Raw genomic sequence first — 25,228 nt, forward strand, 5'->3', positions numbered from 1 at the left:
GGGGACATGCTGTTGCTTCCGGGAGCCGTGCGGAGCGGGGCACACCCCTGACCCCGCTCCCTGGCTGGAGCGGGAGCTCGAAGGCTGGATTAAAACATCTGAAGGGCCGGATGCGGCCCCTGGGCCATAGTTTGCCCACCCCTGTTCTAGGCTCTGCCTTTAAAGGCAAGAATTTGGGACCCTCGGGCCTGGGTTTGTTATGTGGAATTTTTCCCCTGCTGGCTTGTTAGAAACACTTCCAATAAAACACTATTAAATAGTAAAAAAAACAACAACCAAACAACCTCGCTCTGCAAAGGGGTTGGCACTAAAGTTTCCTGAGCTGGCTTCTCTAGGGCACAGTCCCTGTGGTGGTGGGGGGAGCAGCCCACTCCAAGGTAGGAAAGGACAAGAAGAAAAGTTGTCTCTTGAAGGCAAGAGCTCCTCAGAGCTCCTCATGGATTCTCTCCTGATCTTCGTCCGATTTCAGCTTCAGCTCCTCCGCGGTGATTTTCCCATCCTGGTTCCGGTCCTGGTTCTGAAACATGTCGGTGATGACGGTCTCCGCGTCGGAGCTGGGCATGAGCCGCCCCTTCCCCTCGGTGAGCTGGGCCTTGATGAAAGTGGAGAACTGCAGCAGGGAGAGGTGAGAACAGCTTACGTGGCTGGGCCCGTGAGGGATCCCAGGACAGCATGCAGCCAGCTCTGGGGTGGAGGGCAATGGCCGGACAGGGCTAGATGCCGCAGGATAACAAGGGCAGGGAGCAGCCCAGTGCCAGGCTGCAGGAGGCTCCCTCCAGGTTCCCTGTTCTGTGATGCTCTCAAAGCTTTCTGGGCACACGCCCTCCCCGCCCCCCGCCTCTCCTTCTCAGCCTACAGCCAGACCCAATTCAAGCTGCTGTGCTAACTGGCCTGGCCTTGTGGCACAGAGGGATGTTGCTGCCTGGCTGGGCCCCTGGACAGGGGGGTCGCTCAGAGTCCGTCCCTGGCCCCTGACCCGGCAGGAGGGCTGGGCTAGGGCAGAATCCCTGGTACGGCCACCTTAACAACCAAAGTGTGCGCGTTAGTCACAGCTTTGCAGCCGCTCCGGGTACTCGGCACACGCGCCGGATGCCAGCTGGGCACCGTGAGCCTAGCCGGCCCCTCCCTTCGCCATTGAAAAGCCCAAGCTCAGCGGATCACGGGATCCGAGACTGCTTCTAGGGCCGTGTTCCCTGATTCCGATTCCTCCCCCCATGTGCCCGGAGCTTCGGCCGCACCTCTTCGGGGGGGATCTCGCCATCCTTGTTCAGGTCCATGTCCTCGTACAGGTTTGCGGGTGGGTCCCCGTGCCAGATAAACAGGTAGCCTTCTGGGACTCCTTCCTCCCTGGAGAGCAGCTCCACCTCGAACCGGAGCACAGCACTGCCTGGCACGCCCCGGGCTGAAAGGCAAGGGGTGCATGTCACCGATCCCTCGTGTGCTCTGATGCACTATGGTGCCTTTGCACCATGGTGCGACGTGCGAGAATGAGCTCTGAACATCCCCGCTGGGGCGACTTGCCCAGGCTGGGTCAGCTGGGGGGGTTAAAGGCCAAAGGAGACCAGGTAACATCCTGGGCCGCTGCCAGACCACTGGGGCCACAAACCAACCCACCAGGCAGTTCCCCTCCCCCCCCTCACCTCCGTTCTCTCCATGCCCCAGGTGCGGGGGGATGACGATCACCCGTTTCTCCCCCACGCACATGTTCAGCAGGCCCGTGTTCAGGCCGTCGATCACCTTGCTGGTCCCCAGCGTCGCCTCCTGCGGGTGGTTGTAGTCGTGGCTGCAGGAGGCAATGCAGACATTGGATGGGCGAGAGGACTTCCCGAGCCGGGGCTGCCCACACAGCCTCCTACCCTCAGGAACCTGCCTCGGGCCTCCCCCGACCTTGTACCAATCAGCGGTGGCAGGGGAATTCTGCCTGAGGGTCAGAGGAATTGCTAGTGCCCATGATCTTACCCCAGTCTCCCTGAGTTCAGCCACCTCCATCCTGCTGAGCTTCGCAGGGCCCCACCCCACAGCTGTTAGCACTAACCCACGAGCAGCACCCGGACTGCTGGGATGGAGCTGGGGAGGGGGATCCAGGCTGCCCCGGGGGGCGGGCGGGGGCACACTCACGAGGAGAAGAGCTTGGTGCCATCCAGCAGCGAGCAGTTGTAGTGGTAGCGGACGTAGTCGCGATCCTGGGTGGTGACGTTGCAGCCCTCGGGCCGGGAGAGGGTCTCGATTTCCACCGAGTCCAGGGGGTTGTGGAAGTCGATGACGTGGATGTCGAAGATAAGCACGGCTGAGCCGGGGATCTTGTTCCCTGGAGGAGAAGGACGAAGGGCCCTGTGGGGATGAGGGGCTGGGGAGAGGGCAGAGCCGGGGGGAAAGCCCTGCCGAGCCGGGGGCCAGCGCAGGTTTGTTCCTACAGTCCAGTCCCCTGGGCGCTAATTGAATGTGTCCCTGCCCGCCCCAGCCCGAGAGACACCCCCCTGAGCCAACGGCCCCGCCTGACAACCCCGCCACTGATGCAGGGGCTCCGAGCCCTTCTCCTGCGGGAGGCGGCCCCCTCGCCCCCCGCCCATCGGCTCAGGGCAGGGCTGGCTCCCATCCCGCGGGCGATCCCCCCGTCATGGGCACGGGGACGACTGATGTGACGCAGGAAGCAAAGGATTATGTAACGGAGCCAGCGGGGAGCGAAACGGCATTGCTGACTCCCGCTCCCTGCCCTGCAATCCCACCCCACTACCCCGCGGGGACCCCTCCCTACCGGCTCCGTTCTCCCCGTAGCCCAAGTGCGGCGGGACGACGATCCTTCTCTTTTCTCCGAAGCAGACGCCCTGCAGGCCCTGGTCCATGCCGGGGATGACGTAGCCCTTCCCGATGTAGGTGTCGTAGGTGTGATTGCGGGAGTAACTGCAGCAAACGCAGCACCGGGCGGCGTCAGGTCGCAGGTAAGCACCGAATGAGGAGACCGTGGCGGCGTAAGCTCAGTCCGCATCCCCCAGCCCCCCCACAGCCCTGCCCGCATCCCCCACCCCACAGCCCTGCCCAGGCCCCTACAGCCCTGCTTCATCCCCCACCCCACAGCCCTGCCCACATCCCCCACCCTACAGCCCTGCCCACACCCCACAGCCCTGCCCAGGCCTCTCCACCCCACTGGGGGCCGTGTGGGGAGGAGCTCTGCTGCATGGCACCCCAGGCACAAATGGGGAGGCCCGTGCTCGTCCGTAGGCCCCGCCGGTGGCCGGTACCTGGAGTCAAAGAGCGTCCCGTCCATCAGGGTCCCGTTGTAGTGATAGCGGACGAAGTCGCCAGTCACAGCCTTGCGCTTGCAGGACGCCGGCACCTCCAGGTGCTCCAGGGAGATGCCATCTTTGGGGTTGTGCAGGTCCACCAGCAGCACATCGAACACCAGGGAGGCCTGGGGCGGGATCACCGTGCCTGGGTGGGGAGAAGGGAAGGAGGGTTGCGCTCAAGCAGAGCCAGCCCCTGCGCCGTGCCCAGAGCAGCCGGAGTGAGGGACCTCCGTGGGGTGGACCTGCAGCGTGCTCGTGGCTGGGGTGGCCATGTGGCCAGTCACCCCCTCCTCTTTTGCAGAGGTGGGGCCCCCGGAGCGGCCGACCCCAGCACGCCCCGCTCTAGCTCCGTGCGGAGCGCACCAGGCTGCGACCTGGCGTTATCGGCACGCAGCAGCTCCGTGTTTAACGGCACGAGGCGGAGCTTCCACCATGCACCTGATCGTGGCCGTGACGTACGTACCCGAAACCTAGAGCTGCCTCGGAGCAACCCAGTGCTGAGCAGGGTCCCTTCGCCCCCCCGACTCACCCCCCTCTGCCCCGGCTGGCTCACACCCTCCTCTCTGGTCCTGCCTGAATTCCGCTGGAAAATGGTGCCAATACTGCATGGCGAGATCTGTCCGGCAGCCCGGGTGGGTCAGGCCTGCTGCCCTGGGACCAGCCCCGGCTTTATCAGCCACCTGCCCGCCAGCTTGTTTGGCTGACGGCAGAACACTGGGCTGCGCGGGATCAGATGCTCATGGCCCTTTAATGCCCGCCCTCCCCACCCGATCCATCTGCTTCCCCATCCACTCCTGTCCTTCCCATCCCTTTCTCCCCACTCTTCCCGGGGTTTCCTCGGTCCCAGGGCTTCCCAGCCAGTGCCAAAGTGACCCCGTCTCCTCTGCCCACGCGGGGCTGAGCGCTGGCTGGGCACCTGCTTGGCCGTTTCCTTGCCTGGGGCGTTTGGCCCCTGCCAGGACTGGCATTCGTGGGGCTCAGACCCAGCGCTGCCTTTCGCCCATGCAAACTGCCTCCCGGCTGCCTGCCTCCGGGCAGCCCCATCAGTCACTGCCCCAGCGTGCCAGGCATGTGCAATCCCGTCTCTGGGGACGCCCCCACTCACCATAGCCCTTCTCCCCGTAGGCCAGGAAGGGAGGGATGATGATCCTCCTCTTCTCCCCAGCGCACATCCCCAGCAGGCCCTCGTCCATGCCTTTGATCAGCCAGCCTGTGCCCACGTAGGTGTCGTACGTGCTGTCCTTGCTGTAGCTGGCACCGGGGAGAGAACGGAAAAGACACGAGGGGAAGAATGAATCCGGGGCACGGGCAGCGCCCCTAACCCAACCTGCTCAGCCCAGGGGTCCTGGCACGAGCGGGCTCCCCCTCCCCCACAGGGAGTCACGGAGCGTGAACTCACGCCTCCCCCAGCCAGGCCCCTCTGAGTCAGGTGAGATGGGTCTGGGGGCGGGCCCTGGGCACATGTGAAGCTGGCCCCGCTGCTACCTGCTCCGTGCAGCGAGGCAGAGGGGTCCCCAAGACGGGCAAGCTGGCGTTTGTCACTAGCCCCCGCGGTGCTGCCCCTCCTGCTCGGCTGCCCTGTACCTGGAGTCGAAGTGGGTGCCGTCCAGCAGCGTGCCGTTGTAGTGGTACCGGACGAAGTCCGAGTTCTCCACGGTGCGGTTGCAGCGCTCTGGCTTGTGCAAGGTAGTGATCTGCAGCTTGTCCTCTTTGTTCCAGATGTCCAGCATGATGACGTCAAAATACAAGGTGGTGTCGGGGGGGATCATGCCAGCTGCGAGGGACAACGAACGACAATGGCTCAGCCCCGGGGAGCGTCCGAGCGAGGGGAGCAGCCTCACAGCACGAGGCCGAGACTGTTCATTTCAGCGCCTCAAAATCCACCCACAGGCCCCTCCGGCCTCTGCCGCTCAGCCCCGTTCACAACAGCTGTTCACGTGCTCTTACAGATTTGTCCCCCGCCCCATGGCTGGTCTACATACGAGATACCAGGAGTCTGCTGCTGCTTGGAGCTGATGGACTTCGACACAGGGGCTCGAGCGTTGAAGGTCCCAGCTTCACACTGGCCCAAGTGGGGTCACTTATACTTTGAGCAGAGAAGGGGTCACCACACCTCACAGCATGGGGGTGCCCAAAATGCCAGTTACCGGATTTTCTCTTCAGATGAACCAGCCACTCCACCCCACTGTCCTATGGAGAATGGAGAGCGCTGGCACTGGGAACCCGGGCGGTCCTGGTGAGTAGGGCACAGCCTTTATTCAATACCTCCCTGCCCTTTTCTGCTGGTTTTCCCTTTAAGGAGGGGGGTGACAGCATCACACCCAAACAGTGCTCAGGGGTTTATTGTATCAATTATTTATCGGCTTGGAATGAATAATAATTCTTGGATTAGCCCTTTCGTGTGAGGCTCTCAAAGGGTTTATCAAACCTAGTGATACTCCACGTGCTCAGAGATGGCTTCGTTCTACACCAAAATGCAGCCACCTCTGGGCTGAATGTGGCAGCTGGGTAGCCCCACAGCAAGGAGAAATGATACTGCATCCAGCAGAGAGTCCTGGGGGAACGTGAGGAGGTGTGATCCTATTCCTGACTGAATTCAGCCGGGCCGCGCTGCTCCCGTAATGCTACAGTGGGATTGTTACTGACACGCTGAGATCTGCACTGATCGCCCAGTGCAGGAGGCCCTGGGTCTCGCCTGCCCTGTGCATGTGGTGACAAAGGTTCACACCCCATGGGTTAAAGAATTCCAGCTGATTGCTCCTGTTGGCCTGTCCATCTTATTTTTACACGTTACTCATTGGCTAGCACTTTGCAATCTCTCTGCCCACCCATTGCATCCCATATAAACTTCAGGAGGGGGCCAGGGGATCTCAGCGCGGGACTCGGAGCCTTTCCTCATCCTTGTGGTCGCAGCCGCCGATGATCTGCACGTGTCTCACGCCAGGCCAGTCCCCAGACCAGCGGGCGGCTCAGCCGCTCAGAGAAAGAGGAGGCCAGGAGGGGAGAGCTCTCTCCATGTTAGTCCACCACCAAGGGCCAGATCCTGCCCTGGGGGTCCCTGGACTCCCCTGCACTCATCCAGGGGAGATCAGCCCACGGAGGTGCTGAGCCCTGCGAAGCTCATGGACTTCACCAGGACCTGTGGGTGCCCAAGTCCTTAGGAGCGCAGACGGGAGCAGATCCACCCTCAGGGGCCTTTCTGCCTCCCACGTTATCCCCAGTGAGAAGGGCTCAGCCAGCGATGCAGGAGGCAGAACCCCGCTGAGACCTGGGCTCCTGCAGGGCTGACGGGAGAGACGTTGGGCCTGACCTCATCGCAACAGAAACCCCCTGGGCCGTGCTAGGCCGGCCGGGCGGGGCCCTCGCATTCGCCGCCCCCCTTACCGACGCCGATGCTGCCGTAGCCCAGGTGGGGAGGGACAATCAGATGACGCCGCTCGTTGACGCACATGCCCTGCAGGCCTCGGTCCATGCCGGTGATCAGCCGGCCGACTCCCACCACGCCCGCCACCGTGGCACCTCTGTCGTAGCTGGGGAGGAACGGAGACACGTTAAGTCCCCCTCTTCTGATGGCCTTGGCTGTTTGGGATACTGCAAAGCAACTAGGATCCTTGGCCACACCAGCCTAGCGAATCCCATAGCTGGCCCCAAACAATAGGGTTGCAAGGTTCCCACCCAGCCCTGCCCGTGGGGCCTGCCACAAGACCAGTCCGGTGACTAACAGCCTGAGTTTCCAACTCCACCCCCTGAAGATCAGGATGTTCCATGCGTCCCCCTCTCCTGGGGCAACGACTGTACCAAGACACGTCACCACTCGACCAACCCACCTGCAGAGGTAGGGGAGTCTCCATCACTGGAGTAGTTCAATCCAGACCGATGTCTTTCTAAGCCGCACGCTCTCACGCGGACAGAAGCGATGGGCTTGATACTCAAGTTACTGGGTGAGGGTCTCTGGCCTGCACCGTGCAGGTCAGCCTAGAAGATCGTAACGGTCCCTTCGGGACTCGAGCACTAATTAATGACTGATTATTACGCACCATCGGCCCCATGTCACAAGGCACAAAGTGGCTACGGCCCAACATTTTCAGAAGTCTCTAATTTGGGGGGCTTCTGTGGCTGGGAGCCCAACTCGCTGCCCACCTTCCAGCCACAGAGCTGCGGGTGCCGAAGCCCGAGGCGGCTCAGCTTGGGCACCCCAAATTAGAGGCCACTTCTGAAAACACTGGCTCCGTGACTCACCCAATGAGTTGGCAGCAAAGTCAGGAATAGAATCCAGGTCTCCTGATTCCCATTGCTCAATCCACTAGACTACAGCCATCCCCACGTCTCTCTGTGGTTAAAGCAGCCGGCCCATGAAATGACAGGCTAGGGGGGTGCCCATAATGTTCTGCAGATGATGGATTCTGTCTCTTTGCTCTTGGAATACGGGGGGGCAGAGGGCACACATGTGTTGCGTTTCATGGTGGAGCATATAAAGGAGTATGACGTCCCACGTATGCTCCTGGCCAGATTTCTTTTGCAACTCAATCTCTGCAGCAGATGCGGACCCAGTGGCGGGGAACAATCTCGTCAAAGCGGGATTGGAGCTGACGTCCCTGATCCTGGGTCTGATCCTGCATTCCTCACACACTCAGAGGCTTGGGGATGCAGGATCAGGCCCTTTGTTTGCAAAAGTCATTTGTGATGTTTAAGCTGGGACCGAATGCAAACAAGCATCTCTCCCAGATAAGCACTGGCTGGCTGACTCTCCGGTGCTTCCAGGGAACAGATATGCCACGTTCCAAACACCGTGCAGAGTAACTAACGACCAAACACCCAAGCCTCATTTGTAACCTGCAAATTACTCTGATTTTTAAATCGTAAAACCCACTCTCTCGGGGACAATTCGGGCTTGTTACAAGTGCTCCGAGATCCTTTGCTTGGTTTAATGGCCAGCGAAACGTCTCAGGGAACCACGCTGCAGCCATCAAGACAAAGAATTATTTTAGTACGAAAGGTTTGCCGGGGCCCCATTTATCTGTAAGACTCACGCCTAGCGGTGGCTGCTGGATGGCTGATTTATCCCACTTTTTACGCTTCCTGTTCGGGCATTCAGGGACGACTAGCAACGTTTTAAATATTTAAAACCAGAGCAGATTCCCTGAAGCGTTTCGTTGGCACTTCTGAAAACCTCCCGGGAAAGCAACTGTTGCTGCCCTCTGCTGGGCCTGATCCTGAGCCTAGAGACGTCTGTCTTCCCTCTCCGCAGGCCCGTGCAATGGGCTTGCTTTGCCTCTTGCTCCCACTGGTTTCAATCAGGAGAAATTCCCCTGGAGTGCCACCAGCACCATAACTCCGGACTGACATCAGCGTGAGGAAAGGGCTGGCTGCACGCGCAGGCCCAGGGAGAACTGGGACCAGCTCACATAGGTGGAAAAGGGGCCCCTTGGGAATGGAGCACACTCCGAAACTGCACTGGCTCGAATCTGTCCCTGCGTCATGGCTGCTGTGATGAGCTTTATCTCGGCGGCGGCAGGCGCCGTCTGCTGTGCCCGATCTCAGTTAGGACCCAATCCTGCATCCTTTACTCACCCGAGTAGTCCTTACCCCTGCAAGCAGTTGCACTGGACTCAACAGGCCTGCCCTCGGGAGTAAGGGCTGCTGGCATGAATGGGAGACTGCAGGACCCAGCTCTCCGCCAAAGAAAACAAAACGGACACAAAATACAAAGCAACGGCTCCTGAAAAACGAACCCCAAAGATCGACATCAACGTTCTCGGTTCTCCTCCCCCCCGGATCGGGGCAGTGGCTCGGGGATGGTTTGCACGTGGCGAATATGGAGCCACCAGAATGACACGTCTACACTGAGCTGGGCCCCCCCTGCATGTTCAGCAGCACCCCAGGGCAGCTGGTGTAACGGTTCTTCTGGCCCTGGGGAACTGCCCTGCGCTCTGGTGGCAAAGCACGCTCCTGGGCCGCGCATGCAGAAGTGCGCTGGGCTCCTGGCACGGCCACAGGCCTCGAGTCATGGCGTGCCAAAGCCGGCGAGGGACGTGGAACGTGCAAGTGAGCAGGGCAGAATTGGAGCCCATCCTCTGAACCAGGAGCGCGCATCCCAGTGCAGCTGGGGGGGGCAGGGAAGTGCACACTCTATTAGCAAAATGAAGAGGGGGGGCTGCAGCAAACCCCCCCCCCCACTCTGCTATTACACTAACGTCGCCGGGGGGGGCAGGAACCGCCTTGTGCAATGTTATCCAGAACCACCCTGTACCTGGAGTCAAACTTCTTGCCATCTTGGAAGGTGCCGTTGTAGTGGTAGCGGATGAAATCCCCCATCTGCACTTCCCGTGCGCAGATTTTGGGGATGTAGTACCTGTCGATCACCACGTCTTCCAGGGGGCCGGGGTCCCCCAGGCCGGGGGCCGCCAACAGGCCGAGCAGGAGGAGGAGGAGGCTGCGCCGGGCCATGGGGCTCGGAGTGCGGGCAGCGAGGGACGGGGCTGGGCTGCGCTGCGCGGAGCCTGGAGCTTCCCAGCCAGGAATGTTGTCAACGTGTAAAGTGGGCTTGAGAGGCGCTGAGGTCACTTAGCTGTCCACGCTGCTTCGCGGGGGGGGGGCTCCACGTCCACCCGGGGATTTCCCCCGCCGCGCGGGCAGGCTCCGGGGACGCGGAGGGGGAACGTCCACGCGCGGGGAATTTTTTTTTTTTGCAATTATTTCTGAGAAGGAAAAATCTGAAGCAAACTATTTATTGCAAGTTTGTGCAGGGAGAGGTCCTACCCCGCCAGCAGCCAGACTCCCCCTGGGTCCTAGTGCCGCTCTCACCGCCTTGCTCGGGGGTCGCTTCACTGTGGGGGCAGCTCCATGGGCCCGTTTGGCTACACTGGTGCAAAACAAGCCACCATCCGTCTGGGCTGTGGGAGCAGGAGTGGTGTAAGCGAGACACGAGAAGTGATTCTTCCGCTCGGCTCCGGGCGGATTCGGCCTCAACTGGAGTCTTGTGTCCAGTTCTGGGCACCGCAGTTCAGGATGGATGTGGATCAATTGGAGAGAGTCCAGAGGAGAGCCACGCAAATGATGAAAGGCCTAGAAAACCTGACCTGTGAGGGAAGAGGGGTTTGTTTAGTCTGGAGAAGAGAAGCCTGAGAGGGGACAGGAGAACAGTTTTCAAGTACATAAAAGGTTGTTACAAGGAGGAGGGAGGAAAATTGTCCTTAACCTCTGAGGACAGGACAAGAAGCAATGGGCTTAAATTGCAGCAAGGGAGGTTTAGGTTGGACATTAGGAAGTTTTTCCTAACGGTCAGGGTGGTTAAGCACTGGAATAAATTGCCCAGGGAGGTTGTGGAATCTCCATCATTGGAGATTTTGAAGAGCAGGTTGGACAAACACCTGTCAGGGATGGTCTGATAACACTTAGTCCTGCCGTGAGTGCAGGGGACTGGACTACCCGACCTCTCGAGGCCCCTTCCAGTGCTACGATTCTATGATCGGTAATTATCAGTCAGGAGTAATAAATACAGCGAATGAATAATTATTAATAGCAATTTCTAGCACTTTTAAACCTGCTGAGGAAAGGTGTTAAGTGCAAATGATAATGAATTAGGAATGATTGGTGTCCTATTTATCAAATGCACATCAGACCATTGCAAGCATCTCTGCCTTCCACAAGCTCATCTGCGAACAGCGATCACCAGAGTTAAGTGCGCTCTGCACATCCTGGATACAGACTAGACATCTAGGAACTGAGATGGGACTTACTGGTCCTCAACAGATGGGAACAAGGATCCAGACAGAAGCTTGTTGTTCACTTCTGGAGTCAGCAAGTCCCTTAGTTGTCTGCAAGGCTGATGGATTCTTGGCTTTACGTGTTTAGGTATGAGGGCTGCTGCCAACCATCCCACCAAGGGAAGAAAGAGGGTGCTGGCCCTGCGACCAGTCATTGGCCCTTCTAGAAGCGGGGAACTTCCTCTCTAGTCTCTGCAGTGCTGTGGAAAGATAAGCACTGGTTATTTTCCCAGCAGTGTGTGTCTCCTACTGCAGCTGATCACGTGTTAATTCGCCCAACACTTCACCTCTCTGTGTTCAGCCCTTGGCACTGCCCAGCATGCAGACTGGAAGGTCTTTGGGACAGAGACCTGGCCTTCAGACCTGTCTGCAAGGCCCCTGGCGCACTGCTGGCATTGTATAAATGATGTTTGCACCTGTACCCATCTGACAGCCCTGCAGGTCTCTGCTTCTGGTGACACGCACCCCCCTGGGCAGAGACATCAGACGGTACAGGGCCTGGCCTCCAAACAGGAGCTGAGTGGTCTGGCTGGCTCCTGGGCTGGCTCTGTGTGACTGTCACCCTTCAGATTGATCCCCAGCTGAAGATGCTGCTTCCACCCCCTTTGTCACAGCTGCAGCACTGTCCAGTGCAACACAAACATTCCCGTCCTAGCGAGACGGGCTGGGAGCCCGGCCCTGGGCTCCTTTGCGCAGTCACGCCTGGACCGGGCAGTTGTGGCCAGTCCTGTGAGCCCGACACGAATGCTTCTTAAACCCAGTGCAGCACTTTTCCAGCTAAAACTCACCCACACGGAAAGCTCTGCCCCTGCCTGACTGTGGGCTGCACGGGGAGGTTGAGGATGGACCCAATAATACTGTAAGTGCCGCACGTCCCCGGGTCCCCGGGCGAGCACAGTGTCGTCTCTCACACGGCAGCGTAATAAGGGGAGTAACAGAACGGGATCCCAGTTACTGTCTGGCCCCACCAGTCAGTGGGATCCTTCCCGGTGCCACTCACCTGTTCCTTGGGCATGACTGGCTGGGAGGGACGCAGTGTGGATTTGGGCAGTGGTGGCTCGGCCATGCAAACGTCCCCTGTAAGGCAACACATGCTCCATCAGAACCAGCGCTAGCCATAAGCAGACTAAGCAAGTGCTTAGGGCCCCAGTGGCTCGAGGGGGCCCCTATTAATGATTAGTGTATGTGTGTGGGGGGTGTTCCTGCTTAGGGCCCCAGTGGGCTAGCACCAGCTCTGCACTCAATGTCCAGGGCACAGTGTGCCAGGGAGAAGCGGGTGCAGGCGAGATCCTGGTGCCACAGACGTCAGTGGCCACAATCCCATTGCCTGCCGTGGGGCCAGGGTCTCACCCAGCCGGGGCAGGAGCATAAAGTGTGTGGTTGGTTTGTTTTTTTGACTGGTCAAAGCAAATCTTTATTTTAAGATGGGAGTTCCTTCTCTCTAAGGAGAAGTCGCCCTGTTACAGGTGCTGAATTAAAATGTAAAAATATAAACGTTAAATTTCCTGATGGCAAAATAAAATGGTCATCTTAATTTATTGGTATCTTGGATGCACCATTTCCACGTTAACTCTTGTAATAGTGGAGCAGTCATTTTTAAAAAAAATATAATGTTTCGTGCAAGGAGCAAACTCGTGCAAGGCGCGCACACACGGTGCAAGGAGCAAACTCGTGCAAGGCGCACACACGGTGCAAGGAGCAAACTCGTGCAAGGCCCACACTGGTGCAAGGAGCAAACTCGTGCAAGGCGCACACACGGTGCAAGGAGCAAACTCGTGCAAGGCGCAACCGCCAGCTGCTGGCGCAGGCAGCACTAAGACCCCGCGGATCCGCCTGGCCCGGCCTCCTGCACTCCCCGCCTTTCCCCCGGCAAGACGCCGGATGGTCCCCCAGGCTGGGCAGCTCCTTGGCGTGCGTGTGCGGCGCTGCGCCGAGGAACCGGGCGGGCATGGAGCGGGGAGCCCGGCGGCTGCTGTTGCTGCTGCTGGCGGCGGCGGCGCAGGGCCCCGCTCCGGCGGGCGCGCAGTACGAGGAGTACAGCTTCCGCGGCTTCCCGCAGTCCGAGCTGAGGCCGCTGCAGAGCGCCTACGCCGTCGCGCTGGAGCAGTACGAGGGGGAGCGCTGGAAGGAGAGCGCCCGCTCCCTGGAGGCCAGCCTGCGCCTGCACCGCCTGCTGCGCGACAGCGAGGCGCACTGCCACCGGGAGTGCGCGGGGGGCGCAGCGGGCGGCGCGCAGCCCGCGCAGGCGGAGGAGTGGGGCTGGGAGCTGGAGGTCTTCGGGCACGTCCTGCAGCGAGCCGCCTGCCTGCGGAGCTGCAAGCGCGGCCTGCCGGTCTTCCAGCTCCGCTACCCTCCGGCCGAGACCCTGCGCGACTTCCAGCGCCGCGCGCCCTACCAGTACCTGCACTACGCGCTCTTCAAGGTGAGCCGGGGGCGCAGGCTGCGCGCAAAGTATCCAGCCCCGTAGGCGTTGCAGCCAGTGGCCAGAGCGCCCCTGACTCGCGTGGGTGCGGGGTTGAACCTTCCCCGCCGGGCCCTGCACCTCAGCACGGCTGGAGCCAGAGGCGTTAGTGTTTTGGGGATGGGCGTGGGATCCATTTTCAAACCAGGGTGCAAGGGATGTGCCTAGGGTGACCAGACGGCAAGGGTGAAAAATCGGGACAGGGTGGGGGGTAATAGGCACCAATATAAGACAAAGCCCTAAATATCGGGACTGTCCCTATAAAATCAGGACATCTGGTCACCCTACATGTGCCTGGGAGCCTGCCCGCCCCATGGCTCCTGCTCTGTCTCTCTGCCCGTCTCTCACCAAGTTGTTTCACTGTTTTGTCACCCCTTCCTAGGGCCTCCTGCCCACTCAGTGTCTCCCCGACTCAGGCCCAATCCCTCACGTTGGCCCACACGTGTGGCCTCCTGAAGTCTTGGGCACGGCTCGGATGAGGGTTTGCAGGACTGGGCCCTTTGGCTCCTCCAGGCAGGGGGCAGCATCTCGGTCTGCCCAGAGCACGTTGTGGGCGTTTCACAGATAAGAAATCCTTGCAGGGTGCTGGGGTCAGCCGACGATGGCGACGGCCCCGTCTGCCCTTGGCATCTGTGGGTCCCACAGGAGCCAGGTGCCGGGCAGAGAACAAGGTGCCCTCCCCCCCATAGCCTCTGTGGGCTTGTGTGAATGTGAGCCGGTCCCCAGCCTGGAGGTCTGGCGCACTGGGGCCCTCTCGGTGTGGTCCCTTCCCAGCCGGAGCAGGAATGTGGCATGCGGGGTGTTTCCGGGTGCTTTGCCCAGTGGGTTTAAGGGGCACCCATCCCACTGCTGCGAGGGGACTGGCCAGCAGCCGTGTGCGTTGTGTGCTGTGTCGTTATTTCCTTTTCACAATCTGTGCTGCTTTTGAGCCCCATCGCACGGAGCAGGAGCAGCTGGGACCAGCGTGTAGCTCGTGCGCGCCAGGATGGAGTGTTAAAACCTTTGCCAGTTGCTTCTGGTCTTTTCTTTTCTCCTCTTCCCCCCCACCCCTTTCTCTCCTCCCCTTTCTCCCCACCCCCTTGGCCAGCCCTCCCCACAGCGGGAGCCAGGAAGCCCCCTGACTCGGATTTGCAGGAGGAATGCAAATGCCACGTCCCCTGTATCCAGAGCAGCAGAAGCTTGGGTGACTGCCGAGCACAGACCTGGGCAATAGACCCTGCGGGGATCCTTGGCCGGGGGGAGGGATAGAGCCGTCTTTTGGACCCATCGCTGGCTGCTGCTCCCTACAGTTTCACTGTCCCATTGGCCCTGTTAGCTCGGCCCTGCCCCCTCCGCTCCAGCCCTGCCGTTCCTAGAAGGTAAAAGTTCCAAAACTTCTGTTTTCGGGGGCAGAGTCTGTTTTCCCCTCGTAGCTCAAGGGAAAGGTCGTGTTCACTTCACATGGTCAGATGCAGTCGGTGCTGCCGTCCGACTGCATGGCTGGAGTGGGGAGTCTGCTTACCTTGGGGGTGGGGGGGTCCTTTTGGGAAATCCCTAGACGCCCCAGTGCTGGTGCATGCCCAGGCTGGGCAGGACTCAGTGTGCCGTAGTGTCCACCTGGCAGAAATGTGAATGCCTTTTGAAGAGCCCAAGGAAAAAGGGAGAATTAAAGGGTTTTGCCCAGGGCTCCCATTTGTGTGCATGCTCAGGAAGAGTTATTTGAACAGGCTGATGAAAGGGTTTTCCCTGGGGGTGGGGGGGCAAACAGGGGAGGAGACAAAAGGAAACGTAGTTTTGTTCTTTGCAGTTTTACCCACTGAGTTTGCTATAGAAGACCTCTGTGCGTACTGATCTATCACCCACCTTTCTCCGCCTTGCAATTCTAGCTTCTCTTTCTGTCGGATTTGCCAGCAAAGCCGGGGGTGGCTGAGAGTCCAGTGGCCTGAGCAAAGGCCTTGGGAGTCAGCATCCCTGGGTTCTAATACTGGCTTTGACACCTACTTCTAGTGCAAGCTTGGGCAAGTCATGTTGCCTCGCTCTGTGCCTCAGTTTCCCCACCTGTAAAGCAGGGATAATAAGGGGGGGGGTGTAGCAGGGAGGGGTTGTGAGAATTAATTAGGTCTGATCCTGCAGAATACCATCGCGTGAGCCATGCTGTGGGTGACTTAGCCATTGCCAGGGTGACACGGTTTCACTGGCTCCTGGAGTGCAAATGGATCCTTTAAGAGGATAGTTTAAAGTGCCGCAGTTTGAATCCAAGCTGCTCTTTCCATGGGCCGTGCTGGGGGAGCCCCTGGGAGGAGTCGGTCTTTCGCAGTAGTTTGCTCGCGCTCTTGTGCACACTTGGATTTACTGGCTAATTTCCGATGCGAGGCTCCTGCTCAGTGGGATAGTCTGTCCTTCCTGCTAACGTAACACGTTTTCCCCTCAGCCGCCTCGCCAGCCACGCCTCCGGCTGAGGGACTCTCAGCCTGGAATCGCAGAGTCTGAGGCTTGGTAACGCTGGGGCAGTCAGTACGGCTGGCAGGAGACTGTGGAGAAATGCCATTTAAGGTCCCAGCCAGGGGGCCTATAGGCCGATGAGCAGGAACAATCTGAGGTGCAATCAGACGTGACTGACCTGAGAAACACCCCTAACCTGTGGCCGCCTGGGCCTCAGAATCACTTGGGAACCTGGCTGAAAATTACAGACCCGAGAGGGTAAAGTTAGACTCCAAACTCCATGTTTAGGGACCCAACCAGACATGGCCTGATTGGCCAAAGGGCTGAGCAGCCCCAGCTCCTATTGAGCTGTGGAGGGTGGGGGGGCAGATTTGCCTGCATCGGTGCCAGAGGATGGGGGCCCACAATGTGTCACCTGGATTCATTGGCTTTTTTATCGTCTGGTTCTGCCCGTCGGCTGCTGCCGGCGAGGGATTCGCCCCAGGGCTGCTGCTGATCCAAGCTCCACATTGTCTGATTCCCACCGGGAAAGGTCCCTGGACCCACACTGGGCTCCTTTTGCATCGCTCGCTCTGCCAGCCGCCTCGGCCTGGCGATCCCATGAGATCACTTGCAGCTCGGCTGGGTTAGCAGCCAGAATATTAGCAGCATGCCGCGCTGCCTTCTGCATGAGAAGGTTGAGCGTGTCCCAGCTACTTGGGGGCGAATAAAGGAGCCAGTGTATTCCAGACCAGAGCGCCGGAGAGCTGCTTTCCCGCATTCGGTCTGGTATGATCTCGGGGTGTGAAAGAAACACCAGGACGGGAGGGATGGTCTAGGGGCTAATACAGTGGCCTGGGATTGAGGAGAGGTGGGTTGAGATCATGGCTGTGCGTCAGTCTCTTTGCGTATGTCACAAGGGGACATGTTTTCAGAACCTCGGTAGGAGCAGATGTTTCTGTGGGGCCTAGAAAGCAGGGACCGGCGGACGGGTGCCGAACCCTGCTTAGAAATCTCTCCAGCCATGGCAATTCCACTAGCCCCCTGGCAGCTTGCCCCTTGGCTGAGCGGCTCTTGGGGCGTGTCCGCCCTCCCAAATCGTATCTCCGTCGCTGCAGCGGTGTAGGTGAAGCAGACAAGCCCGAGGGGTGGACGCAGTTGGACTGGTATAGTGGTGTTATCCTGGGATAGCTTAGCCCCCTGTGGGAAGGGGAAGAAGCCATGCGAGTATAAAGCCCTATTACCCGGAATACCTGTGGTATTGTGCTGTGCTAGCTGGACTGGGATGACTGAATCCGGACAGCTTTGGTGTAGGCAGTAGGAGCCGTGTGGATTTTCTGGGCCGGTGGCTGGCCGGAGCGGAGACGCTGAGCCCCGCATGGAGCTGCCGTGAACCCCGGGACTGAGCTCACTGGGATGGCCTGGAGAGACCCTGGCTGCAGTGCCGTGCGACTCTCTCCCTCTCTCAGGCCAATAAGGTGGAGAAAGCCGTATCTGCTGCTCACACCTTCCTGCAGAAGAATCCCAAGCACGAGATGACGCTGAAGTACATGAACTATTACCGAACCATGCTGGACGTGGACGAGTACCTCGTGGACTTGGAGGCCCAGCCCTACGAAGTGAGTGCGTCCCCAGGGGGCCAGGCTGGGATAAGGGGGATGCGGGTCGGGATTGAGAGGCATCAGCAGAGCTGTGGGCCAGGAGGGAGGACAATGACAGAGCTGGGTGGGGGGGTGACCATGCCTGGAATGGGGGGCTGCAGGTCAGGTTTGGGGTGCCTCAAGGATGATCTGGGGAGGAAGCTTTGACGGGTTATCTCTGCATCGTGCCTGGCCCTGGCCACCCTGGTCTGTCTGAGCCTCGCCCCCTCGAGGAGTAGTGGTAACTGTGAAGCTGTCGCTTTCAGAGCCGCAGGAGGGGCCGTGCTGGGCCCTGTCCCGTCGCTGGCTGCTCCTGGGGTTGACAGAGGCAGGCTGGGCCCTAGGCTGCAGCTCATTCTGCTCCAGCTCTTGCCGTGAGCTCCCATCTGTGGCAGGACCACGGGGAGGGAGGCATTCACTGCCCGAGGTTACACCCGTATTTCCCGAGCTCTACTCGGAGGCCCTGTCTGCTCCTCGATCAGCGTCGTATCCGGAGCGGGGTGGGGAGCTAGGCTGGAACACCCCCTGGAAACAGGTTGTGATGGCCTGGTCCCAGGCTAATTCTGGGAGCCAGATCCAGCCCTTGTGTAGGTATGCGCAGCTCCCAGCAGAGGGCGTTCACACTGGGACCTGCCAGCCCACGTACACCAGGAGAACTTAGTGGAGCGCCAGCTCTGCTGGCGTTGGGCTTCGGACCAGCTGTGTGCTCAGTGCGCGACACTTCTGGGTGCTCTCCAGTCCGCGCTGGGGGCAGGATCTGGGTTCCTTAGGAGGCTGCTGTGCTCATGTCTGTCCCCGTCCCCGTGGGCTGCTGTCATGCAGACAGCTGGGGCAGTTTGTGCACAAGCTGGGCCCTGCTGGGAATTCAGCCCATGCAGAACGCAAGGCGCCGGGGATGACTTTACTCACCAGGCTTCGAACCACTGAGTCATCAAGAGGAGCTCGAGTGATACAGAAATCAAGAGGGACTCGGTCAGTGTAGCAGAAATCCACGTATCCGGAGTGGGGTGGGGAGCTAGGCTGGAACACCCCCTGGAAACTGGTTGTGACGTCTCAGTCCCAGGCTAATGCCGGGAGCCAGATCCAGCTCTCGTGTAGGTGTGTAACGTCTCAGATACAGAAATCCTTTCTGTTGGGGGGGGGGGCCCCAAAACTGAATGAAATACTCCAGATGGTGAGGCCACATCTGGAGGACTGCGTCCAGATTTGGGCCCCCCACTACAGAAGGGATGTGGACAAATTGGAGAGAGTCCAGCGGAGGGCAACAAAAATGATTAGGGGTCTGGAGCACATGATTTATGGGGAGAGGCTGAGGGAACTGGGATTGTTTAGTCTGCAGAAGAGAAGAATGAGGGGGGATTCGATAGCTGCTTTCAACTACCTGAAAGGGGGTTCCACAGAGGATGGATCTAGACTGTTCTCAGTGGTGGCAGATGACAGAACAAGGAGCAATGGTCTCAAGTTGCAGTGGGGGAGGTCTAGGTTGGATATTAGGAAACACTATTTCACTGGGAGGGTGGTGAAGCACTGGAATGGGTTACCTAGGGAGGTGGTGGAATCTCCTTCCTTAGAGGTTTTTAAGGCCTGGCTTGACAAAGCCCCGGCTGGGATGATTTAGTTGGGGTTGGTCCTGCTTTGAGCAGGGGGTTGGACTAGATGACCTCCTGAGATCCCTTCCAACCCTGATATTCTGTGCTGCCTGGGCCTGGGGCAGGGCCTTCTGCACAGGGCTGAATTCCAGGCAGCCCCAGTCAAAGCCCCGGCCCTTGTGCTGACCAGGAGGAGATGGCCGAGGGGCTGGATCTGCCCCCTTTCCTGCTGCGGTGAGGGCCTGGCGGGGGCCCACCCGTGACGCGGGGCTGTTCCGATCCCTGCAGACGGCGTTCGTGCGCTCGGTGAAGCTGTATAACAGCGGGGATTTCCGGAGCAGCATCGCAGACATGGAGCATGCGCTGGTGGAGTATTACAAAGCCTACGAGAACTGCCTGGCCGGCTGCGAGGGCGCCTACGAGCTGCGGGAGTTCAAGGACTTCTACCCGGCTATTGCAGGTGGGGGCGCCTCACGGAGCCACGGGGCGGGCTCTGCTGCCGGGCGCTGGGGAGAAGTGGCCAAGAGGTGACAGATGGAAGCCGCAGTGTCCCCCGAGCCGCCTGTTTCCTGTTCACACACGTGTGTGGGTCCCCGGGGGCAGGTGGCTCCCCACAGAGGCTCCCCGGGGCCTGGCGTGACGTGAGCGGGGGGGCTCAGTCTGTGTGTAGCCGGATGCCCCCTAGGGTGGGGCTGAGGACGGGGCCCTTATGGGGGTGCAGGGAGCTCAGCCCACTGCTGCCTAGGTCACATGTGCTCCCAGGATGCGCAGAGGAGTCTGTCTCCGGGGCTGTGGATCCGGCGCTTTTGCTGGGTTCAGGGAGGGGGGGAGCTCCCATCCCCTCCACCCACAAAGGATCGGTCCATACAATGGCTATTAGCCAGGCTGGGCAGGGATGGTGTCCCTAGCCTCTGTTTGCCAGAAGCTGGGAATGGGCGACAGGGGATGGATCACTTGAGGATTCCCTGTTCTGTTCATCCCCTCTGGGGCACCTGGCACTGGCTGCTGTCGGAGGACAGGACACTGGGCTAGATGTACCTTTGGTCTGACCCAGTCTGGCCGCTCTTATGTAACGGGGAGGGACACAGGCCGTTTGCCTGGCTGCGGGGGACAGCGAGAGCATCGGGTGGGGGTGGTTCAAACCAGCCAGTCCTAGAAACCCCAGAGGCGTGGCAGAGAGATGAGCCTCTTGCACTGTGGCACAAGCCGCCCCATAAGTAATGGGTCAGGGAGAAACTTCCCTGTGCGGCAGGTTATCCCACCATCAGCCGCTGGGGGGCTCGTCTCCCTGGGTAGCAGGGGCCGGCGGCTGTGGGTGAGGGCGGCCGGGGCCTGGGGATGCCGGGCCGGCATGACAGGCGTTTCTTCCCAGATCACTTCGTGGACGTGCTGCAGTGCAAGGTGGACTGCGAGGCCGACCTGACGCCCAACGTGGGCGGGTACTTTGTGGAGAAGTTTGTGGCCACCATGTACCACTACCTGCAGTTCGCCTATTACAAGCGTGAGTCCCTGGGGCCGCGTCCTGGTTTGCTGGTCCTCGCGGGGGAGTGGAGGGGGAGGCAGACTGGGTGGGCAGTTGGGGGGCAGGGGCTTAGACCCCAGAGCAGCAGGGAATGATCCCCCCCCCCATGCACCCTTGCCTGTTTTCGCCCCCTCCATCTGCAGCCAGCACCTGAGCACCTCAGAGCCTCTCTCCAATTGGGGGTCGCCCTGCCCCACAACCCCTCAATGCTGTGTGAGGGGTGCCCCTCGTCTGTCTGGAGTGGGGGGCCTTGCCCCATGGCCCCTTGTGCCGTGAGGGGTTAGGATCAGAGAGGCCTCATGTTGGGGGGTCCTTGTCCTTATGCAAAGGGGGTGGCTTCCTCTGCCTTGGGGGTTCTCTCTCTGCCCCATGCCCCCCACTCACCTCCCCCCGCGCCTGGATCTCACGCAGTGTCAGTATCTGCCCTGCACCTCCTAAGCCTGGCTCCTTTGCAATGGGGGGGTCTCTGTGCCCCACGCCCCCACTCACGCCTGACTCTGGTGCAGTGGAGGGGTCTCTGTGCCCCACGCCCCCACTCACACCCCCCACTCACGCCTGACTCTGGTGCAGTGGGGGGGTCTCTGTGCCCCACGCCCCCACTCACACCCCCCACTCATGCCTGGCTCTGGTGCAGTGGGGGGGTCTCTGTGCCCCACGCCCCCACTCATGCCTGGCTCTGGTGCAGTGAACGACGTGAAGAACGCGGTGCAGAGTGTCTCCAGCTACATGCTCTTCGACCCGGCGGACGAGGTGATGCAGCAGAACCTGGTTTATTATCGCTTCTACCGCGAGCGCTGGCACCTGGAGGATGACGACTTCAGTCCCCGCCCGGTGAGGGGTCCGGGGGGCTGTGGGAAGGGCTGATTCATGGAGCCCATCAGTGGCTCAGTCCTCGGCCCCAGGAGAGGCTGTACCCCCATCTCAGGGTCTGGGGGAGCCAGGGAGGGTGGGGTGAGCCCAGCTCCTGGAGATGGGGAGCCTGGAACTGCTCTCGTGGCTGATTCGGGGCCCTGCAGGGGGTTTCCCCTCCCACCCTGGCGCAGGGACCCCCGGATGAACTGGCCCAGCTGCCCCTTGCTGGCTGGGCTGAGCGCAGGAACTGAGCGTGCCCTGCTGCCCTGGCCTAGCTCGTCCTGGTACCCTTTAACCCTTTCCACGCTGGCCGGGGGCCGGCTCTGCCTGGGAACAGCTCCTGGCCGTGGGGGCGGCAGTGAGGCTGATGTGCCCCCTCCTGTCCCCTCCAAGGAGGCGCTGCAGTATCACAACCAGACGGCCGTGCAGGCGAAGTTGCTGGACTTTGCCAAGCAGTATCTGCAGGGTGACGATGAGGTGAGCTGGGGCTGGGGCAGTTGCTGAAGATGGGGGTGGGGGCTGGGGTGAGAGGAGCCCCCCATTCAGCTTTCTGCTGCTGGAACCCTTTGGGCTGGGACCTGAGCAGGGCTGGGCCACGTCGCTGCTTGGATGGGAGCCCTGGGCCGTGCTGATTCAGTAACGGCTGCTTGATAGCGGCACCCAGCGCTACTGGGCCCCACCCCAGAGCTGGCTGCATTTTGGCGCTGGAGGAAATGAGCCCTGTGCACCTCGCTGAGACGAACAGGTCTAAGGCATTGGCTGAGCGAGTGGCTTTGGAAAGGTCTCCCAAGGGGAGAAGCAAGGCGTGCCCATTGAAACCAGACTGCCTGAAGCCCTGGAGAACGGGAGGGGTGGGGGGGGCGGCGATTCAGCACTGGCTCCTGCCGGGGTGGGCTCTGGAGAGTGGAGTCCAGGGGTGATCCCACACTGGTTCCTATGGAGGCAGGGGTAGACTGTCCCCTTCCCGCTGGGCCTTCTCCAGCTCTGCTGAGCAAAGCCCAGGGGCCGGGCTCTAGGGGACAGGCCTGCCCTGGGCGGTGATGGCTTCTCCCTCCCTGTGCTGCAGATGGAGCTGGCTGAGGGCGCGGAGCCGGACGGGCGGGACCTGCCCTCCGACAGCGAGTTTGACGGCCAAGGCGACTACGAGGAGGGATTTTTCGCTGAGTGGTGGCAGGAGCCCAAGTCCAAAGGGGACAAAGCCGACCAAGGTTACTGACTGCAGGCTCCCGCCGCCTCCCAGGGCCTGTGACGCTGTGGGGGGGAGAGGGCAGCCACAGTCTCCCCTTGCCCCATGGACGCAGCAGGAGCTCCACTGCCCTGGCTGGGCCTGGGTGGCTCCTGGGGTGACAGCACAGCCTGGCCACCTCCTCAGTAGAGCCCCCCACTGGCTGCCCCCTTTGGGAGAGGCCCCAGGGCTGACGGCTGTGGAGATGCCCGTCTCCTCCTGCCCTGGGCCGGGGCCCTCCAGCGCAGGGCTGAGGCTGTGGGGGATGGCATGGGGGGAGCTTGCTCTACCTGTGCCCACGCTCCAGCCTCTCTCGCCAGCACTACGGGCCTGATCCTGAGCGGTGCTGAGCGCCCCCATCTCCCCATGGGGTGTCGCCATCACAGACCAGCACCCCCCACGCCTCCCGCCGGAGCACAAAGGACCCTGCTCGAGGCAAGGAGAGCAAAGTCTGCAGGCTGGCCAACCCCCCTCTGCAGGGCTGCTGCTTTCCCCCAAGGGCCTTCGTTATGCTAACGAGGCTTGCTCGGGTGCCTGTGCAGGGCTGGGCTCTCTCCTCCCTCCCCCTTTCCTTCCTGGCTGCCTCTGTCCTGTCCGGGTGTGATTCCAGCGGGGTCTGTCTGCATGGCTCTGGCAGTGACGTGCGCTTGTGGGCAGCCTCTGCTGTCTACGGCTGTCGCTGCGGCCTCCCTCCCACCCCAAGCCTGGAGCTGCAAGACCCTGGGGCAGGGGCAGGCACCATACTGGCCAGCTGGGAATTTCTTCCGTTGGCATTGCCCATGATGACTGGGGGGTGGGGTGTTATCATCCCCCAGCCCTCCCCCAGCTCCATGAGCCTGGGTGAACCAGCAGCTTTGCCCCTAAGCTCCGGACCAAGCAGGAGATGATGGATCAGCCGGCGTTTGCCAGCTGCAGACGTACGCCTGGTCTGCAGGACGCTAGATCCAGGCCGGGTGAGCCGTGAGCTGCCTCTGCGGCTCTGCCGTGTATAAACACAGGCTCGCCTGGGGATCCCAACGGGCCCGGACCTTTCTGCCTTTGCCTTTTGTGCCTAAACCCTGTCTGCATGGCCCGCATTCCGGGCCTCCCTGCTCACGCTCTGCTCCCTCCAGAAGGGACTGCCCAGCACTTCAGTCTCCACTCTCCTCTCCGCCAAGGCCCCAGGTTCATGCTCGGCACCCGCTGGGGGGGCCCAAGACAGTCCCATTGGAAGAGTTGCTTGGCACTCCTGGCCCACCCAGGGCAGTTCCTGAGACGTGGCGGGCACAGACCCTCCTAGCCTGGTGCCCCGACACGCAGCCGGGCCCGCCCCTAACGGTAGCTCTTCTTTGTTTGCAGAGAGGATCCGATGAGCAGCATTCACGGGGGCCGAGTGGCATCTGCATCCGGGTCTCTGCCCCGACAGCCCTTCAGCCCCATCATCTCACCTGGGTCTAGGCCAAAGGGGCTGGGGGGGCTGATGGCCCCAAATAACCTCTCCCTGTGGGAGCTGGGGGGCCAGGACCGCCCCGGGAGCAGGACGCGGGGCTCCCCCAGGATCTGGCATGTATAAACACAGGCTCGCCCGGGGATCCCAACGGGCCGGGACCTTTCTGCCTTTGCCTTTTGTGCCTAAACTTTCTTAAATAATTCATGGACCCCTCGATCCCATTGGCTGAGCTCCGGCACCTCTGAACGAATCCCAAGCGTCGCCTGCTCTTCCCACGAGGCCTCACTTCACAGTACTTGAATAACAGCCCCCCCTCCTGCTAACACGTGAGAACCCCAGGACCAGCCCCTGCTGTGCTGGGCTCCCTGGCTGGATAACGAGGCTCCTTGGGGCGGGGCAGGCTGGGGGTGAATGGGAAATGGCCTCTCTGGGCCACTAACACACATGCTGGGTGAAGCCCTTGCGGCTCCCTGAACTATCACTCCCGTTGTGTCGTCCCCCCGCTGTGTGTGGAGGAGAAAATTCCCCCTGTGGTTCGGGAGCAGTTGGGAACCTGCGCTGCAGCCATTTGGGATTTGCCTGTAAACCTCCCCACGGCTGGCAGTCTTGCAGGGGAGGGGCAGGAAGTGGCAGATGGGGACAGACACGGCTTGGTTTGAATTGTCTTGATCCGTTTCTGGTGGCGGAGTGGGCCGGTGAGAGGCAGACACAGTGTGGGCAGGGGCTGGGCAAATCCCCTTCCCTCCCCGTGTATCCCAGTCCTGCCCCCTGCTATCCCAGGCCTGGGCTCCCCTGCATCTGTGCTGGTGCCCTCAATCCCAACCCACAGCCCCCTGCTAGCCCAGTCCTTCCCCAGCCCCAGTGCCCCTCCACCCTGAGCTGCAGCCCCATGCCGTTCCAGCCCTGGGGTTTTGTCCGGCACACGCCGAACGGGGCCTTGTGCAGCGGTGGTTACGGTGTGTGTAAATCTCTCGCAGCGTTCAGGGCCTATGGAGGAGCCCCACTAAACTCGTTCCACTGGTGACCCGAGCTGCATTGCAGTGGTGACTGCTTGCAGGGC

General features: G+C 60.7%; 2 protein-coding genes across 3 annotated transcripts; one reads left to right on the top strand and one right to left on the bottom strand.

The window, feature by feature from the left end:
- Nucleotides 1–75: 75 nt before the first annotated feature.
- FKBP10 (FKBP prolyl isomerase 10) lies at nt 76–9,923 on the bottom strand. 2 transcript variants are annotated; one of them, XM_024193445.3, is made up of 10 exons: nt 9,535–9,923; nt 6,669–6,814; nt 4,869–5,058; nt 4,390–4,529; nt 3,240–3,429; nt 2,756–2,901; nt 2,119–2,308; nt 1,641–1,783; nt 1,239–1,402; nt 76–610 (listed from the first exon to the last, which is right to left on the bottom strand). In XM_024193445.3, exons 1-10 carry the CDS (start codon nt 9,729–9,731, stop codon nt 425–427), a joined length of 1,692 nt encoding a protein of 563 aa, XP_024049213.1. In that variant the 5' UTR covers nt 9,732–9,923; the 3' UTR covers nt 76–424. The 2 variants fall into 2 exon arrangements, with proteins under 2 accessions (XP_024049213.1, XP_024049212.1); XM_024193444.3 differs by having other exon boundaries at nt 4,390–4,535; nt 9,535–9,918.
- Nucleotides 9,924–12,914: 2,991 nt separating this feature from the next.
- P3H4 (prolyl 3-hydroxylase family member 4 (inactive)) lies at nt 12,915–24,339 on the top strand. Its single transcript, XM_026654861.2, has 8 exons — nt 12,915–13,472; nt 17,381–17,530; nt 19,429–19,600; nt 20,513–20,641; nt 21,348–21,493; nt 21,908–21,991; nt 22,581–22,722; nt 24,078–24,339. Exons 1-8 carry the CDS (start codon nt 12,999–13,001, stop codon nt 24,089–24,091), a joined length of 1,311 nt encoding a protein of 436 aa, XP_026510646.1. The 5' UTR covers nt 12,915–12,998; the 3' UTR covers nt 24,092–24,339.
- The last annotated feature ends 889 nt before the right edge of the window (nt 24,340–25,228 follow it).

This window comes from Terrapene carolina, unplaced genomic scaffold, assembly GCF_002925995.2.
Source record: "Terrapene carolina triunguis isolate 2854851 unplaced genomic scaffold, T_m_triunguis-2.0 Scaffold193, whole genome shotgun sequence".
Classification (NCBI taxonomy): Eukaryota; Metazoa; Chordata; order Testudines; family Emydidae; genus Terrapene; species Terrapene triunguis.

Excerpts from the sequence above, each read along its gene's own strand:
- FKBP10 (XM_024193444.3), bottom strand. The coding sequence starts at position 9,731 with ATGGCCCGGCGCAGCCTCCTCCTCCTCCTGCTCGGCCTGTTGGCGGCC. Across the intron at positions 6,815-9,534 it reads GGCAAGAAGTTTGACTCCAG|CTACGACAGAGGTGCCACGG; the intron begins GTACAGGGTGGT and ends GTTCCTCCCCAG. Across the intron at positions 1,403-1,640 it reads GGGGCATGGAGAGAACGGAG|CCCGGGGCGTGCCAGGCAGT; the intron begins GTGAGGGGGGGG and ends CTTGCCTTTCAG.
- P3H4 (XM_026654861.2), top strand. The coding sequence starts at position 12,999 with ATGGAGCGGGGAGCCCGGCGGCTGCTGTTGCTGCTGCTGGCGGCGGCG. Across the intron at positions 13,473-17,380 it reads TGCACTACGCGCTCTTCAAG|GCCAATAAGGTGGAGAAAGC; the intron begins GTGAGCCGGGGG and ends TCCCTCTCTCAG. Across the intron at positions 21,494-21,907 it reads ACGACTTCAGTCCCCGCCCG|GAGGCGCTGCAGTATCACAA; the intron begins GTGAGGGGTCCG and ends GTCCCCTCCAAG.